Source organism: Danio rerio, chromosome 5 (assembly GCF_049306965.1).
Source record: "Danio rerio strain Tuebingen ecotype United States chromosome 5, GRCz12tu, whole genome shotgun sequence".
NCBI classification, from domain to species: Eukaryota; Metazoa; Chordata; class Actinopteri; order Cypriniformes; family Danionidae; genus Danio; species Danio rerio.
Genome location: NC_133180.1, coordinates 37796220 through 37813558, shown reverse-complemented (window position 1 = coordinate 37813558; position 17339 = coordinate 37796220). Strand labels below are relative to the sequence as shown.

The 17339-nt window shown below is 39.0% G+C and overlaps 2 protein-coding genes across 14 annotated transcripts; both read right to left on the bottom strand.

The window, feature by feature from the left end:
• Positions 1–1040: 1040 nt before the first annotated feature.
• Positions 1041–12789, bottom strand: hnrnpl (heterogeneous nuclear ribonucleoprotein L). Of its 2 annotated transcripts, NM_201099.1 has the most exon segments (14): positions 1041–1366; positions 1470–1565; positions 1987–2044; positions 2220–2421; positions 3569–3690; positions 4844–5115; positions 5397–5465; positions 5709–5744; positions 9808–9880; positions 10276–10372; positions 10543–10628; positions 10757–10994; positions 11914–12032; positions 12684–12789. In NM_201099.1, coding segments are annotated over 14 exon segments (1611 nt in total). In that variant the 5' UTR covers positions 12768–12789; the 3' UTR covers positions 1041–1307.
• Positions 12790–13801: 1012 nt separating this feature from the next.
• Positions 13802–17339, bottom strand: srsf7a (serine and arginine rich splicing factor 7a). 12 transcript variants are annotated; one of them, NM_205673.1, is given in 9 exon segments: positions 13802–14299; positions 14384–14482; positions 14618–14737; positions 15113–15151; positions 15227–15295; positions 15372–15551; positions 15907–16131; positions 17077–17181; positions 17272–17339. In NM_205673.1, coding segments are annotated over 7 exon segments (777 nt in total). In that variant the 5' UTR covers positions 16125–16131; positions 17077–17181; positions 17272–17339; the 3' UTR covers positions 13802–14247.

The window sequence follows — 17339 nt, the reverse complement described above, 5'->3', positions numbered from 1 at the left end:
TTCCATAAGTCTAAAATTAAAAGATTAATTTGTGTTTCTTAAGAGTTAAAGTTCGTGTAATTTTTTTTGTTTATGTGAATTATGTCTTCTGTTTACAAAGTTTGTGACATACTGTTGCGAGTAAAATTTCAGATCCAGGTCTGACAGTTGTCACACCCAACCAACTGACCCCGACTTCAATTGTGGGACATATTCTACCAGAAACGTACATTATCTGTCCCTGAAATAAAAACAAAGTGAATAAAAGTATTTTATGCCTAAAATAGACTGATGGTTTACTTATGCGAGTTGTTCTGTGAAGGAATATGTCGTTCATTTGGTTCTCAGATTGCTGTATTAAAATGCATTGTACATCTGTAAACCCTGTCATTCAGTCTTCAGCCCAATTGAACATACAGTACAGCTTTAAGAATTTTGCTATGATAAAAACTTAGAGAAAAAAAGTACTTCAGAAATAGCTAGTTATCAATCACCTGAATTCATGAAATTATAAAATCTACATATATGTAATACAAATAGATTTACAATTGTCCCCATGTTTGTCAGTCCTGTTACAATTCCATTAAAGTGAGACATCATTTGATTTGACTAAGTTGACAGTGATCAAGGATGCGTCCTATCATTAAAAAGCATGATTTTTGAGAATAACGCAGGCCTCCTTTTTTATTTTATATGTAAAAATATGTGACTGACTTATAGATATGCTACGTTCACTGCAAGCCTTAGCGCTCCTATTTTCACATAGTGAATTGATTTATTGAGCAAACAATGCTTGTCCAGCATTTATCAATCATAATGTAACATTGACTTGTGTTAAAATGACACTGTGCTTGTAATGCAGTCAAAAACAAAGTTATTTGTATTTTTTTTTTAAACAAAATTAAAAATGGTGCAGCATGAATGTAGCCCTTATATTTAAAAAGTTGAGAAAATGATTGAAAATCAACACAATAGACAGCTCTTATTACTGTGCTAATTGATATCATAGATCTTGTAAATGGAAGTGATTCCATTTTTACAAGAATGCACAACACAAAAGCTTCACAATGACGTCTTTACTAATTTAATACATTTTCACACAAATGCACTGTAATACAAGATCGGCCAACTGAAAAAAAAAAAAAAAAAAAAAACTTTATCAATAAAAATAATAAAAAATTAAACGATACAAAAGGTTGAGTCCAGTTTTCTGGAAATAAAAGGTAATCTTAGTCCCATTTCTTTTCTTTTAGGTAAGGAATTAAGACAAGCTATGGTGCTGGGATCAAAACGTCAGTGGGAGTCAATGGTTAGTGGTCGGTATGAGTTCAGTTGGCGTGCTGTGCAGTTGAAAAACACAATTTAAGAGTGTATGGGTACGGCCCACCTGTGGAGAAAAAAGGAAGATTGTGATTTACGGTTGAGTCCAAACGTATAAAAAAATATGCAGTTGCCATTGTAGTAGTGTTAAGATTCATGCAAGTACTTACTAGGGTTCTTCATCTGGTAGTGATTCATCAAAGCAAGAGCCTCCATAGCATCATTCACCGACTCCCACTCTAACAGACCAGAAGAGCTCCTGTCGACTGCAGTGCCACAAACACAACACAAACAAATGTGTTTACACCGAACCAAACATACAGCTTACAATTGAATTAACACAATACAACACCTTTAGATAAAGAGCTCTAGCTTATGAAACTTAAAAAGGTCTATTCCAGACATTTAAAGTCAGGAAATATCAGTGTTATTTTTCATATATCATTTTTTAGGGCCATTGTTTCACATTTTCAGCACCATTTTATTCCCTTCCCACTTGATATCCAGCAATGACTCAAGTTAAATACAGTGACCAGTCTGCATCTGTTCAAATACTGTCTGTGGCTGTTCTTTGACAGCTCAGCGCTCAACAGCTTTCTCTTCATTAAAGTCAGCTCTGTAGTTGGAGAAAGGCAGAGAGTTTGACATTCTGGCTCAGAGTGGGAGACCTGGACAGTAGTAACTCACCTTTGCCAGTGAACAGTTTGACGCTCACTGGACTCTTGATTCCCAACTCCTCACAAATCTGTAGAGGAAGATCCAGAAGAGTCCATTTAAGCACAACAAACGTTTTTCTATTAAAGTGCATATTAATATAACAAAACACAAATGGCTACTGAACAATAAAGTCCTAGCATGGTAAATAACTTTGAAAAGATTGCATTACAGCTATTTGCATTAAAACACAATCTCCGTCTGACCTCACTGAAAGCTTCCACCGAGCTGTCTGGCTGACTGTTGAAGAAGTGCAGGACGTTGCTGGGCTGCTGGATGCGGTTCTTGGCAGCCTGTTCGGAGGTGGTAAAACGGTTGTTTCGGTAGCCATGGAAATCTTTGAAGCTACAACTGCCATCTTCCAGCTGGTATGACTGACCTGGCATTATGGCCTGTTGTTTGGATACACTGTAGAGAAATAAACAAAAAAAAAAAAAACTGCATAAGCAACATGCATGGAAACATTTTATTATTATGTGAATTTAACCAAGAAGCTATGATTGTGGTCTGGTCCAGCTATATTTAAACTAACAGGTTTTAAAGGGCACCTAGGTTACCCCTTTTTTCAGATTTAATAGAAGTGTTTTGCGTCTCCAGATTGTGCATGTAAAGTTTCAGCTCATAACACCCATCAGATTTTACATTATAGCTTTTACAAGACCATATTTTATACATTTTTCCACCAGAGGGCTGTTATGTCGTACTGCGCCTTTAAGGCCAGTCCTCCCCGCCTACCGTTTTTATGTGCCTTTCTGCGTGCCTTAATCTCCTCCCTCGGCTGCGTCAGACAACAGACAGACTTGGAAGAAGATTTGTGAGAAATACTACAGTAAGAACTTGGAGTATTTGTTGTGCAGTTGCATCGGTGAGTCACACGCAATGCCATTAGAAAGTTCACGCACGCACACATAGAGCACGTTTAGCTTTGCACTGTTTTTGCACGCATATGTGACAGGAAACAGCTTGATCTCCACTGCTGTGTGGATATCTGTTGTGTTAAAGTACAAAATAAACCTGATTTAACGTAAAAAAAACGGGATTGAAGCGTGTTTTTATAATTGTTTTGACACGCAGCTGTGCTGATGAAGTAAATCGCTGTACTTCATTACACATGTGCTTTAAAACATTTTAAACATGTGAAACTTACTCTTGATCACATTTGATGATGACTGATGATTCTAGCTAACTGAACAGACCTTTTATTCCTGGTTGCTTTACGCACGTCTGGTCTTGTTGACATGATTATACACGTGACTACCGGGACATGTTAAACGTGCAGCTGTAAATTAATTCTGTGGGCGGGGGACCGCACTCCGTCAAGTTGCGGTTGGTCTGATAACCGATTCAATTGGTCTACCGTTTTTATGTTGTTAAACTGAAAAAAAAAAAAAAAAAAAAAAAAAAAAAGAATTGGGTGTGTTTATATCACCCCAATATGACAGTCTATATACTATATCTACACACGTCTGTCCAAGCTTGAAAAGTAATTTTTTCACCATAGGTGCCCTTTAAAAAGAAGATCCAAATGTAGAAAATAATATTGTAGTGCACAAACCAAACATTGAGTTTTTGTCCAAACAGCATGGTGTTGTTAAGGTGAGAAACGGCTCGATCCACAGCATAGCAGTCTCCCATCTCCACCATTGCAGCGCCTGGTTTGCTCTTCATAAATTTCACCTAAAAGAAACATTTAAATGGTACAAAATATTTTAACTTTATCTTTCTACTCCCAAAAAAAAAAAAAAAAAACATTTTTCTTGGGCACTAATTTATAAAAGATTATCAGACCCCAAAATTACCAGCAGGTAAAGGTTTAGAGCCTAAACCTTGTCGTCATCTTTATGAACAGTAACAAAGCCAAGAAGGGCAGAATCTACCCTGTGGCCCGTTGTTTGCAAGGCTGTCTAAAGCACAAGCGGTTTCACTTTCTCGTGTGTGCTCGCCACGCATCTATATTAAAAATATATTAAAAATAAAGTTCCTGTGTTGATGATAATAATGCATGCATGATTATTGAAGTGCTTCTGACACCCAATCCTTTCCGCAGAAGACAAACAAAAATGACGCACAAAAAACAAAGGAGAAGCCGGAAAAAAACAAAGGAGCAAATGATTCTTTCAACATTAACAAACTGCTGTGTTTAACTATCATCATCACCTTTTAGACTATTATGAACTCAATGACGGAATTACAAACCCAAAAAGAGGTTACATGTGCTGCGGAGAGGTTACTGTAAGCTATACGTTAAATGTTTTTGAACCCAGACTTCATGTAAGATGTGTGTAGTTTTTCTGTAATTTGCAACACAGAGACTGTAAGGGTCTGTAGGTGTTCTCATGTTGCATTTCTTTATTTTATATAATTGCAGACATTGATCTGCAGTTATCAAATAATGTTCATAGTAAGGTTAGTAATAAACATTTTTAGTATAAAGCATCAAAAAGTATTTAGGTATGAACATCTGTTTTGTGAGAGGTTCTTCTTATATAATATATGACCCATACAGCTTTACTTTGACCAAGTTTCACTCAATGCTATGCTTGCTAGAGGAAATGTCTTTTTTTTTTTTTTTTTACCATTGCTACCCTTTTGGCAGTGGAAACGCAAGTCTACCACTTAGAAGAAATGGACAATAGGCTATATGAGATTACTATTGTTAAACAAAAATAAAAATAAATAAAATAAAATCATTGAGAAATGTCAAATAAACCAGTCAAAGGTTTGGAACCACACTTAAGGGCACAAATGCCCTTGATAGACTATTCTATAAGTGCTGGAATTTGTTCAGCGAAAATCATGAACACATCATCACCCATAATCTCACACATACCCGTTCCACATTGCCGTACAGACAGAATATGTTGAAGACTCTGTCTGCATTGATCTTGACTGGGTCCAAGCCATACACCATGACCACAGGAGAATCAGCATGAGCATTGTAGTCTGGGGGAGGTGGCCCGTGTCCATATTGCGCCCCACCGTAGCGGGGTACACCACGACCACGGCCAATTGGTGGCCCCATACGCCGGCCCTCATAGTGAGGGGGTGGAGGTGGTGGTCCATAGGTGTCATCATAGTGACCGTAGCCACCCTGAGGACTACCTAAACAGAGAGGTTCGAGAATTAGATACACTTAAAGAAAATAGAGCTCAAGGGAATGGCACATTCCTAGCGTGTTCCAACTTATTTCAGCATTAAACAGACTGCTGTGATGTCTAAACACATTGTTGATTGAATCTTTTCACAAGTTGCTACCATTCCTCTTGCTAGCATGTCGAGACATTGACATGTTTTTAAAAAGTTGCCAATATATTATGGCAACTAACATGTTTAAACGTGTTATTAGGATGGTTGCCATTTGTTTTTGTGTATACGAGACTGACCGTATTCCGGTGGATGATCCCCCAGGAGTGCAGGCTGCCTCTGCCGCTTGTTTGGGTTAGCATTAGGATCTGAGAAAAAGATGATGACAATATATTCTCAAATGTGTGAACATCAAAACACACACAAAAAAAGGGAAGGAAGGGCCGTGCAACTCTGTGAGTGCCATGCAGTTAAGTTTTAGGTTTTAAGACTACCAAGTGGTTGCTAAACTACAAGCCATAATGGAGATTCTGAATGATGTATCAGGTCCACCAGAAAGAAATAATCGCTTAATTTATGTTTCATACACTTTGACCTCATCCAAAACACACCTTGTGAATTGTTCCAATTGCCGTCTGCATCGGCATCTGCACAGACAGGCATACACAACAATCAGATCAAAATAATATAAAAAATTATATACACACAAACACGATTAAACAACCATGCTTGCAAAACTAAATGTGCGTTTATAAAGTTAATTTAGTTTAGATTATATGTAGTGTTCATCGTTGAGAGGTCTATGCCACAACAAGTGATCCAATTGGGGAGAAGAACACTTCAGACAAGATGCCTGGTTGTAGATACATTTAAAATGACTTAATATGTTCCTGAGAGATTAAAATAATCAGTCTTTACCCAATAAATGACAAATTTCATACGTTTTGAAATAAGGGAGAGCAGAGACTCCTAAAACAATACATATTTCTAACTATTTTAAACAGGAATATCAAGTGAAAACAGAGTAAAGTCACTGAAATACTGAATAAAGACACACTGAATAAAGAAACTGCTAAAGCTGAAAGACAACAGTATAAATATGTCATTTATGCAAAATCAACCAGACTCGAACAGCCTGAAAAAAAAATTACAGCTGCATATCCACTATTAGGTCAAACAGAAAACAGGATTTATGCTTACAGAAGTGTCACAAAAGTGTGAATATTATTTAACCAAATTCTTGATGATTCAGCTAGAATGACCAGTTTAAATGAGCAGTGTATTACACTGCCATTAAAAAATACAATGCAGCAGGCACCATGGTGGGGGTGTGATTCTTTACCAGTCGCCCTTCTCCTGATGATTTCAATTTCATTCAGTTCTTTAGGAAATTCCTCCAGTCCACTTCGAGCTTTTGGTGAGCTTCAGACACATCTGTGCTTACCGTTGTAGCAAAGGTGGATAGCAGACAGCAGACGGCGTCGAGTTTAGAAGAGAGACGCCACAGCAGCGGTGAGACTAATCCACACCTGCGTCACACAGGAGGCGTAACACAGGGATCAGAACACGGTCAGCCGTGCCCATTGAATTAAACAGATTCAACACAGAGGAGGAAAGAGGAGGGATGGAGAAATGAGAGAGAGAGAGAGAGAGAGAGAGAGAGAGAGAAAGAACTTCAGTCCACAGAGAGACAAGGCTTGGGAAGGCAGAGCAGAGGATCTGTCTGTGTGATTGATTGGTGGGCCGCTGAGGTCGATCCTTCCCCATGTGTTACGACGGTGTGTTTTCGCATAGTCTTGTCTGGTGCATTTCACTACTGTTTGCATGATGGCGAATCATGTGTTTATGGCGATCACACATTGATGTCAGAGCATGTGGCCTGTGATCATGCACTTTAGGATGTGTCGGTGTCGATGTCATCTCTGTTCAGTATGTATAGACAAATGTCTGATCTTGGCCAGGTCAGTAGTGACGACGTCAAGTTGTGCGCAACAAAACCACTGTCGCTGTGTTGGAGCAATCTTGTCTTGTGTCGTGATGGTAATGTCGACTTGCTGCTCTCTGCATAAATGTCAAACAATGTTTGGTGGTGTGTTGTCATGGCAATGTCAGCTTGGCATGTTGTCGTGGCGATCTCTGATCATGGAACTTGTGTAATGGCAATCCTGATGTGGTGTGTTGCCACTCATGTTGATTCAGCATGTTTGCATGATGTTCTCAGGAAAGAGAAGAGAAGCTAGAGCAAAAGTAGCCCAAACACCCCAGAAACATGACGATATTAGGCAAAATAGTGTTATTCTTCTCTGCCAATCTGTGTATCTGTACCACTTCCTCTCATGTGTCTGCTGCTTGATTGGTCGATGTTGATGTGCGATGGTCTTCTGTGATTGGCTTTAATGTGTTATCCAAACAGATTAGACCCATGCCCCTAAAATGTGTCATTAATTCAGACAGATGTCCACCACCTTTGTAGAGAATGGAGATGTTAGCTGAGTGGAAGGATATCTTGAGTGTTTTTTTTATCCATGTGACGTCGATATGAGTGAAAATGCCGCCTCTGAAGCGATTAACGTTGTGAGCTCCATTTCGCTGTTCCATGTGGCCTGTTGAAGTGCTGCGAGTGTGTCTTGCAAAGAAGCTTAAGTACATGGAAATGTTTTTGTTGAATTTAAAATATGCTTCACAGCTAGTTCCAGTGTCATCTTAATGCAATTTTACCCCAAGAGACAGGATACATTAGGTATAAGTAAAAATTGCAGAACACTGAATATGAACTGCTGGACCTCGGAGGTTTACAGCTCTGGTAGTTTAACCACTTGAGCAAAAACACATGGTAAACGAATTACAACCATGTTAAAATGTGAACCTGTTGCTACAAAAGCAGATCATTTCTATAAACTCTCTTAAGACAAACAAAAATGCCTTTAAAAAATTTTGAATGCAGTAGACGACAACAGTAGGGTTCTTGGCAAGCCCTAAAAACTGCCTGGACTACTGTGAATCTTAATGTTCACAAAATCAAACTGACTGCTCTAAACAAACAGCCTGGCTCTACAGCTTTAAGCTCTTAGCTCACAATGGTGTTCAATCCTGCCCATGGAGGTGGGGCTGGGTGATTGAAGATGAACCACAAACATGATTAAGGAAACTGCGATGGTCATGCACATCTTGTCAGTTAAGCACAATCTTATGAAATCTCCTCCAAAGGCCAGAGGGCGCTCTCATTCAGAATATCCAAATATGCATGGACCTCCATTACTCAATTTAATTAATGTTTGTTAAAATCCACCTTGATTTTGAACATGATTTGCATAGCTTTTCAGTCAACTATGATTCTGTAGTAAAAACTGCACCATCTGAAAAGCAAGTGCTGGATGGATGTTTAATAAAACAGGCTTTACTGACAAATCTGTGTGACAAGCATGAACTGTGTTTGATTATTTACCCAGCCCTACATGAAGGACCAACTCATGTAGAGTATTGCTGCATACAAGATGAGGCAGATTTTTTTCCTACCACCAACATGAAACGATAAATAAATTCTAACCTCAGCATAACATTCTAAAATTGACAGCATTTACAAGATGGAAGCAACCAATGGACACAGCATAATGCTGCGTAGTCAAATTTAAGAACGGTGTTAATTTGAGCAACAGTACCGTCTTGTAGTGTAACAAATGCAGAATTAAAATTCGATAATCTATTCTGCTCTAATATTCCCTTTAAACTTCCTTGAATGCAGCATTTAGTCTCAAATTAGATTTCTTACTGTTTTCAAAGGTTTTACTCGACGTTAAAGCCCAACTCTGGAAGAGAACGGACCTTCAGGAGTAGGATTGAACACCTCTGCCCAATTCCAAAGCTTATCTAAAATCTCCATCATGTAATATACTAGATGCAGTGTCGTGCTCCGTGAATACAGATGAAAAGAGTGCCTGGTTCTCAAGGTGTGCATATACTTGAAAAACATATGTGCAGGTCACGAGACAAGTGACATTCACAATAAACAAGTGTTTGTCAATGAGTGTGCTTGCATGCATGTTCTTAACATCATTTATGTTGTATGAACATTGAGTATAAAACGAAGCCATGTTTCATTAACCAGAGTTACAAAAGTTGCATATGGTAGCTTTAATAAGCTGATAATAGATGTGGACAAATGTGTACCTACATTTTTCTTTTATAACAATAAGGGACATAAACAGTGCAAAGAAAAAATATATAGATTTTTAAAATGAAGTTGACATCACTAAAACTACTAATAAATATTTAAATTATTATTAAACAAGTCTCGTAGATGCAGTTTACTCGCATTGATGGATTGATTTGGATGTAAACCAAGACTACAGGTAATTTCAATGAGCTCATTTTTGAGTTACCATAGTTTTTGGGGGGGTGTAAATATGCCCAATATGAAAATTCGACATGTGTACTTTTATAGTCAGTATGACAATACCCACTTATGCATGTTGATACTTTAAATGTGCATGTTCTCTTCACGCGTGTCCAAACAATAGAATCAAAATGAATAGTGTAAATATATTTGCATTACAATCCAAAGAGAAAGATTACAAGCAGCGTCACAGATGTAACGTCCTTGGGGAAAATATTTACTTTTAACATACTTCACGAGGACGTCATGTGAGAAGGCGTGTCCACACACCCATACCCCCAAAAATCGGCGCACAGAGTGCATAAGCTGTAACATACCTTGGCCGCTCAGATTGGGGTTGGTGTAGTCCCAAGTATCCTGATCATTTTTGAAGACATTGAGACGTGTTGGCTAAACAAAAATAAGACATGGTTTCGTAAGGGCTCTATAAACATTTTGTTTAAATTAAAAGCTACGAAGGGACCCATTATATATTTATATAGTCTTTCCAACATGGGTCTCAAACTCGATTCCTGGAGGGCTGCAGCTCTGCGTAGTTTTGCTCCAACCCTTATCAAAGACAGCTGATCTAACTAATGAAGACTACAAGAGACAATTAAGCAGGAGTGAGTTGTATGGAGCTAAACTGGGCAGAGCTGTGGCCCTCCAGGAGTTTGAGACCATTGAACAATTTAACTGGCTTATTTTCTACAAAATGTTCAGAACATTTAAGTTGCATGATATGACTGCAAAGGGCACTGCGTAGACACAACCATCTGATACATGTGATGTTATGGGGTACCAACCTTGGCATACTCAATTTTTAGGGTGCAGCAGCCAGAGTAGATATCTGCTCCATTTAGAGATGCTTTGGCCCTCTGCGCACTCTGGACTGAGTCAAATGTGACCAAAAATCAAGGAGAACAATATTTCTATTGTAAACAAGAGCATGCAGTTGAAACTACACATGGGCAGAGTTTACATTTGATTTGATGAAAAGACAAAGCATAATGCAAAGAAAACAAAAATCACAATTACATACAACAAATTGAAAGCACTTTGATAAAGGATATTCGACCATGGCTTGAACTCCATTCTTCCTGAAAATCACGATTCTTTGCACGGGTCCACAATTATTACAAATGGTGTACAAAACATCCTATAAACAGAAAATTATATAGTATAAACAAAGCACAGGGACAAGGAAGAATTCAAATGCAATAGTATACAGAAATGTAGCAGAATAAACTCAGCTACTCCTTGATAAATGAGCATGAAAGAACTTACCGAGGTAATGGGGTAGATGGGGTTCATGATGGTGAGGAGAAGCACATTGTTGACGCTTCGTGTGTCATCGGAATCAGTGGGCCGAGAGATTTTCTGACTGGTAGAGTAGTTGATGTAGGATGGCCGGCCAGCAATGTAGATCTGATTATTGTTAGCGTAGGTCACTGCATTACTGGCACCATTCATGTCCTCAAACTCCACCAGAGCCTGACGTTTCTTTGGCATCAACACAACGTAACTGAAAACAAAACATGCATACAGTAAATAACAATTTTAGACCTCTGCAGAAACACTCTTCCAAACTCAAATTAATGGAAAACTCTACAGAAATACAAACATTTGATCAATTTTACTCAACTCAATTTCTGTTAATTTTTCGAAAAGTCATAAATCAAGTACCTTTGCAAAGATAGCAAGTAGGACATTTAACCTCAACACTTATGCTCTTTTTTTTTTGTTAAATAGTGTAAGAACACAATACATAAACATAACTTAACAATAAATGGTTGTCTTGTTGTAAAACACACCAATCTAATTATTAGAAATTTTTTTTAGAAAAATAAAAAATTTAGATTTTTTTTGTTGTTGTCTGCATGTAGTTTCCAATGTAGAGCGTAGGTCCCAAATTCAATTCCTGGAGGGCCGCAGCTCAGCACAGTTTTGCTCCAACTCTAATCGAACACAGATCATCCAGATAATCAAGGTGTTATGAGTCATGAACACCTTCATTGGTCGAACCAGCTGTGTTTGATCAGGGTTAGAACAAAACTGCAGAGCAGTGGCCCTGCAGTAATTGAATTTGAGACCTATAATGTAGAGAAGGCTATAATAGCAATTTATACTGTACTACAATACTTTGAGAACCATTAATAATTTATTCTACTGGATTTTGGTGTCAATATATATTAAAATATATGGATTAAACTTTGAAAATATAAAAGTTTGTGTCATAGTGGGAGTCCTTTAAGACTAGTTACTGATTTACATACTTATCTCTAAAATAAATGTATCCCAAATACACGTATTCAAATTCTTTTCCAAGTTTACTTCTAACACTTTTCGCAATAATTATTGTTACAAACCAGCTTTACAAAAGGTGCACATTATTTTCTTTCCCCCTAAATTAAAATTAAACGAGTGCAGCTGGGGCTCTTCACCTGATGGTGCCAAACTCCTGCAGCGCCTCAACCAGGTCAGCCTCGGTAATGCCGTCAATGAGCCCCCTCACATGCACTACAAGAGAGGGCAAGGTCTTGTGCGGGTCATTATAACCCTCCTGCACACACAATGGGAAGAGAGAAAGATTCAATCAAACAATAGTATAAAGCTGGCCTGCTTGTGTATGCCTAATACAGTCACATAATCAATTCAACCATTCATCTCACAATGTTAACAGTTTAGTTCAATAAAGCAGACGGTACTGAAGATACAAACTAGTAAAATGTATCCAATTAGCATAATTTATACCGAAACCAACAGTAAAAAATGAAAAACAAAACACTTGCCTTTGGGTTTTCAAAAACTACACGACGTTTTTCGTTGATTTAATACAATGCACGTCTGTTACAAGACAGGATGAACGGTTTAACGTTACAGCAAAGACGGAGCGGACCGAGAAGAACAATGAATGAGCATTGAGTACAGCACTCCTGGTCGATATTTGTTATAGGTAACATTTAAAAGTAGCTAACTAACGTTAGATGAATGAATTATACATTTCACATTATGGCCTATACTTCTTTTATTCGCCAAAACCCATGCAAGTTAATTATGTCACAATACTGAACAAACTGGAGAGTTAGCTTCAAGCCTAAGTTAGCAAGTAGCATCGCGTGCTGAATGAAGAAAAAAACGCTTTTCGGAAATAAAACGAATTTTTAACGCCACATGCATGACATATACAATAAAGTGAAAGAAATCAAAGTACCGTGTCCATTCCGTCGCTATCTGTTTTTTGTCTTTTTGTTGCTCTGCCTCCGTCGCCGTAATAATGGCCTGCAGCAGCAGCCATGTTGTCTCAAATGAAGTGATCTAAAATGGAACACACCGCTGGTGCTACGGCAAGCCGCAGGGGGGAGGGGGAGGTAACGCGAGAAAAAATGGGATGACACCGTCTGCGTAGTGCGCATTTTCTTCGAGGTGGTGGCGTGTATGTTTGATATACCAAAATGCCATTTAGGACGATGATATATGGAATTTATGACGATATAGTATTTATCTGGTTAACAGCCTATTCATACACACATACGTCATTTTTGTCATAGGCTATGCACCGTACTGGTAAATAAGGGGAAGTAGGCTTCCTGAGTTCTACACGTCCCCAGCAAAAGCACTTTGTAAGAAAAACGTGGTTTTGAGACACTGTGGTTTACAAAGGACACATTTTTAAGTACACAATTTAGTTTATAAAACTTAAAGCAGAGAAAAGGGTATCACTCTGCCTCACAAACCATTGGAAACGTTGACTCCTGAGGCCCTCTGTCGTGGATATGCTGTTTTTGCTTATTTAACACACCTGATCCAAATCAGCTTCTTACACCCTGGGTGTTCAAACTTAGTCCTGGAGGGTTGGTGTCCTGCTGAAAATAGATTCAACATAAGAGCCATGAAGTTTCTAGTACAGGGGTGTCCAAACTCGGTCCTTGATAGAGTTTAGCGTCAATCCACATCAAACACATCTAAACCAGTTAATCAAGCTCTTACTAGTGAACTAGAAACTTCCTGTCAAGCGTGTTGAAGCAAGTTTAAGCTAAATCCAGCAGGGCACTGGTCCTCCAGGATCGAGTTTGAATACCCCGTTCAAGAATTTAGTCAGAGTTTGTTTAAGGTTGGAGCTAAACTCTCCAGAACCAAGTTTGTAAACCCATCTTACACCATGATGTGATTCAGTTTTATTGTATAATAGCAATACCATTACAATTATTTTAAGAAGTCAAAAATTTAACAGATTCAACCTATTGTTTTGTATTTTAAATGCAGATATTTAAACCAGTACACTTCAGGTCACCAAAAAAAAAAAAAAAAAAAAAAAAACCACTGAAAAAGTTGGATTTGTAAAGCTTTATTAAAAAGATCATTGCCATTTTCAATGCCAAAAAAAAAACCTTCTACAAACAAACAAATCACAGCGTACTCAGTTCATATAATACACTGACTAAATCACAACATAGCTCATTCACCACCTTACCCACAAATCACTGACCACAGGACACTGGCTCAACACTGAAAATTAAAATAATTGAGCTCTTAAAAAATAATTCAAAGGGAAGGGGGGATAAAAGGGAAAATATGCATGAGCTGCTTGAGATGACAGTGATGTTTTTACAAGGTGGGAGGAGGTGTCACTGAATTCTGGGAAGGGAGAAGAACGAGAAAAAAAAAAAAAAGCTTTGCAGCTACAATAGAACCAGTATTGAACTCATGGGGAAGATAAAATGTATTTCAGCCCTGAGGCAAAGGTGGGGAATGGGGGTGAAGCATCAGTATTCAGATCAGTCAGCATCCGGTGTTGGACTTCTCCTTGGGCTGGCAGACCTGGAATGACTAAGACACACAAACTGTTAGCATCTATACATTTTCCACCAAGAATGACCTAACTGAAATGTGCTATTGTGTAAATCGGTTTACCTGTCTTTCTTGTGACTGATCGAACGAGATCGAGAGCGAGATCTGGAGACACTGCGATCCCTCTGCCTGGAACCAGACCGTGAACGGGAGCGAGAACGACTAGAAAGGGGGGAAAATATAAAAAAAATAAATAAAGATTCTAATTGATATGCCATTCACCACAGTAGAACTTCTCATTTTATCCAGGAAAAATAAATACAGCGATTTTGCCTGGGTTAAACATGCGTGCAGTACCTGTCTCTATGAAGAGGTGTCCTGGATCTGGACCTTCGAACAGGGCTCTTTGACCGGCGTACAGGTGAACGTGACCGGCCACCAGGGCTTCTGGATCTGGAGCGGCCTGGGGATCCTGACCTGCAACAGAAAAATAAAGAAAAAAAAAAAAAGACATTTAGAAAGAACAGGCTTGTACAACAGTGTTATAGCAAATCAATAAAGCAAGAGGAGTAGAAATCAGGAGTCAGAAATCAACTCAAGTTTAAGTATTTGCTTTCTGATTTCTGGTGACATTTCACAACTTCCAAAACGTAACCAATTCTTTGGAGAAAAATAAATAAATATTTCAGAAAAACTGAAGTCTTTCACGTTTGTTAATAATGAAAAATAAAAAAGCTGTGATCTTGTTCAAGCCTGTATGGGCATTTTAGCCTTCTTATCTTGAATACGATGGGAAATCTTTGCTCATTTTGTTCGGACCCTGGCAGAAACAGGCACTGACTGAGGGCTTACCTGCTTCTGCGTTTCGAGTATGAAGGTGAACGGTACCTCCTGAAAAAAATAAGATTACATAAAATTCATAACTGCAAAGCATTTGAAACACAGCCAAGCGGTAACAAGACTTGCCTTTCATTGCTACGACTACGAGAGCGGTAGCGGCGACCACGAGATCTGGACCGGGAACGAGATCCTGACCTAAAAATATATATTATAATTAGTAGCAATACAAAGGAGTCAAAATAAAAATAAATCAAAATCTTGATTCACATACCTGCTGCGTCTGCTTCGCCTCTTGCTGAAACGATAGCAGTCGTAGGCATAATGACCTGTCTCCCCACACTGGTAACAGCGGTCATTGGGGTCAAATTGCCTGCGGCTGGGACGGCCATAACGGGACTTTCTGGACATACCATTAGACAGCTCAACTCTGACACGGGCTCCACAAAGCACCCTGGGATATCACAGATCAGAAGGTTAGTGGCCAATCCAAGGTGCCACACATACACATGACAAATGCTGTCTAGGAAAATCGCAGACCATTTTTATTTTCAGACCCTTCACACATTGCCTAGATTCAGGTAAAGCTCAGGAAAAAATAAGACAAACAACTGAACTGAAACAGGACAACAATTATTGTGCATCCAGAAAAATATACCACATAAGTTGGGGCCTTTGTGAGCGGAAAGAAAACTGATAAACCGCCGTCACTCACCCCTGCGGGTCTGAGCTCCCTGAAGTGGTCAGGGTGTTAAATGTGCAGCAGTAGCATCATCAAATGTAGGCAGGTAGAACTCAAGTTGACTCACTTTCCATCCATCCCCTTTACGGCATCCTCTGCATCTCTGGCATCCTCATACTCTACGAAGGCGAAACCTGGAGGGTTCCGGGCGACCCATACACTCCTTAATGGCCCGTAGTAACTGAAGGCTCGTTCCAGCTCACCTTTGGCTGCACCATTACCAAGGTCACCCACATAGACCTTACAGTCAGAGGTGCGAGAGGAACTCCGGGATGAGTATGACATCTTGCACCTGTAGTACAAAAAAGTTAATTGTGGCAATTTATTCAATTAAAAACCCTAAGTTTTTAAATACTTTAAACATGCTTAACAATGAGATAAAGGTACAGTTCACCAAAATTACAATAATCTTAAAATTAAAAGCATTTGGTTACCAATATTTTTAACTTTCTTCGCGTTCCACAAAAAGAAAGGTACTGCACTGTGTAAGGTGGTGACCATTTTTAAGTGATTTTTTTTAACTAACAACCTGAAGGCACTTAAGCAGTGGTTCTACGAATATGTACATGGTTAAATCAACAAAACAATCTTAAAACAATTTAAGGGTAAAGATGCTGGTTCTTGGGACTGCATGGCACAGCATTAAACATTCAGTGCGCATGTTAGCACGTTACTGTAGTAACGCACGCAGTGCAGCTCCAGCTCTGCCTGTGCTAAAAACATCTCACCTCGCGGTCAGCTGTTCACATGTAACCCAAATCTGTTAAAGCTTCAGACGTGTTAAATCACTGTTAACAGACAGCACAAACGTATTCATTTCTTCGAGTATTAGGTTAGTTTCGCTTTCCTCTATATGAAGGAGTCTCTTCAACTGCCGATCTGCGGCCATGATGAATGACTCGATCGTGTTTATCAACAAAACGGATATTTAGAAATGTACAGCGGCCCCCGACATAAAGGCTTCATAAGCACGATATAGATTACATCTTACCAAGTGGTTTAATTGTTAGTTAATAACCAACATTAACGCCATTAGTAATTGCGCCAGAATCGCAGGCCGCTCTTTGTTTGTCTCGCTTTTGAATCAAACGATACACCTACCGAAGCTTAGGACGCACCGGCAGACACAACCGTGTAAACCCCGAACTCTCGTACACGGTTTATAAACCTATGCAAATGTAAAAATCCTGTGAAATAGCACCAGATAAACAACACGGTATGCTGCACGCGGACTTACTGTGTGACTCGACGTCCTCGGTTCCGTGTGAGGGCGCGTGAACGTCTTCTTCTTCCGGTTGATTAAAGGCGCTTCAACCAAACCTTGGCTGAAAGGAGGAAACGGCTAGTGTATACAAGCACATACAACTATGATAATAGCTAATACATCAAAATGAATACAAGCGCACGCATTAAACTCAAACACAGCTCTCACCGATTCTCTTATCTCATGCTACTTGCGTTCTTGTCCCGGAAGCGTCACCCGTCAGCTGCTGATCGAGC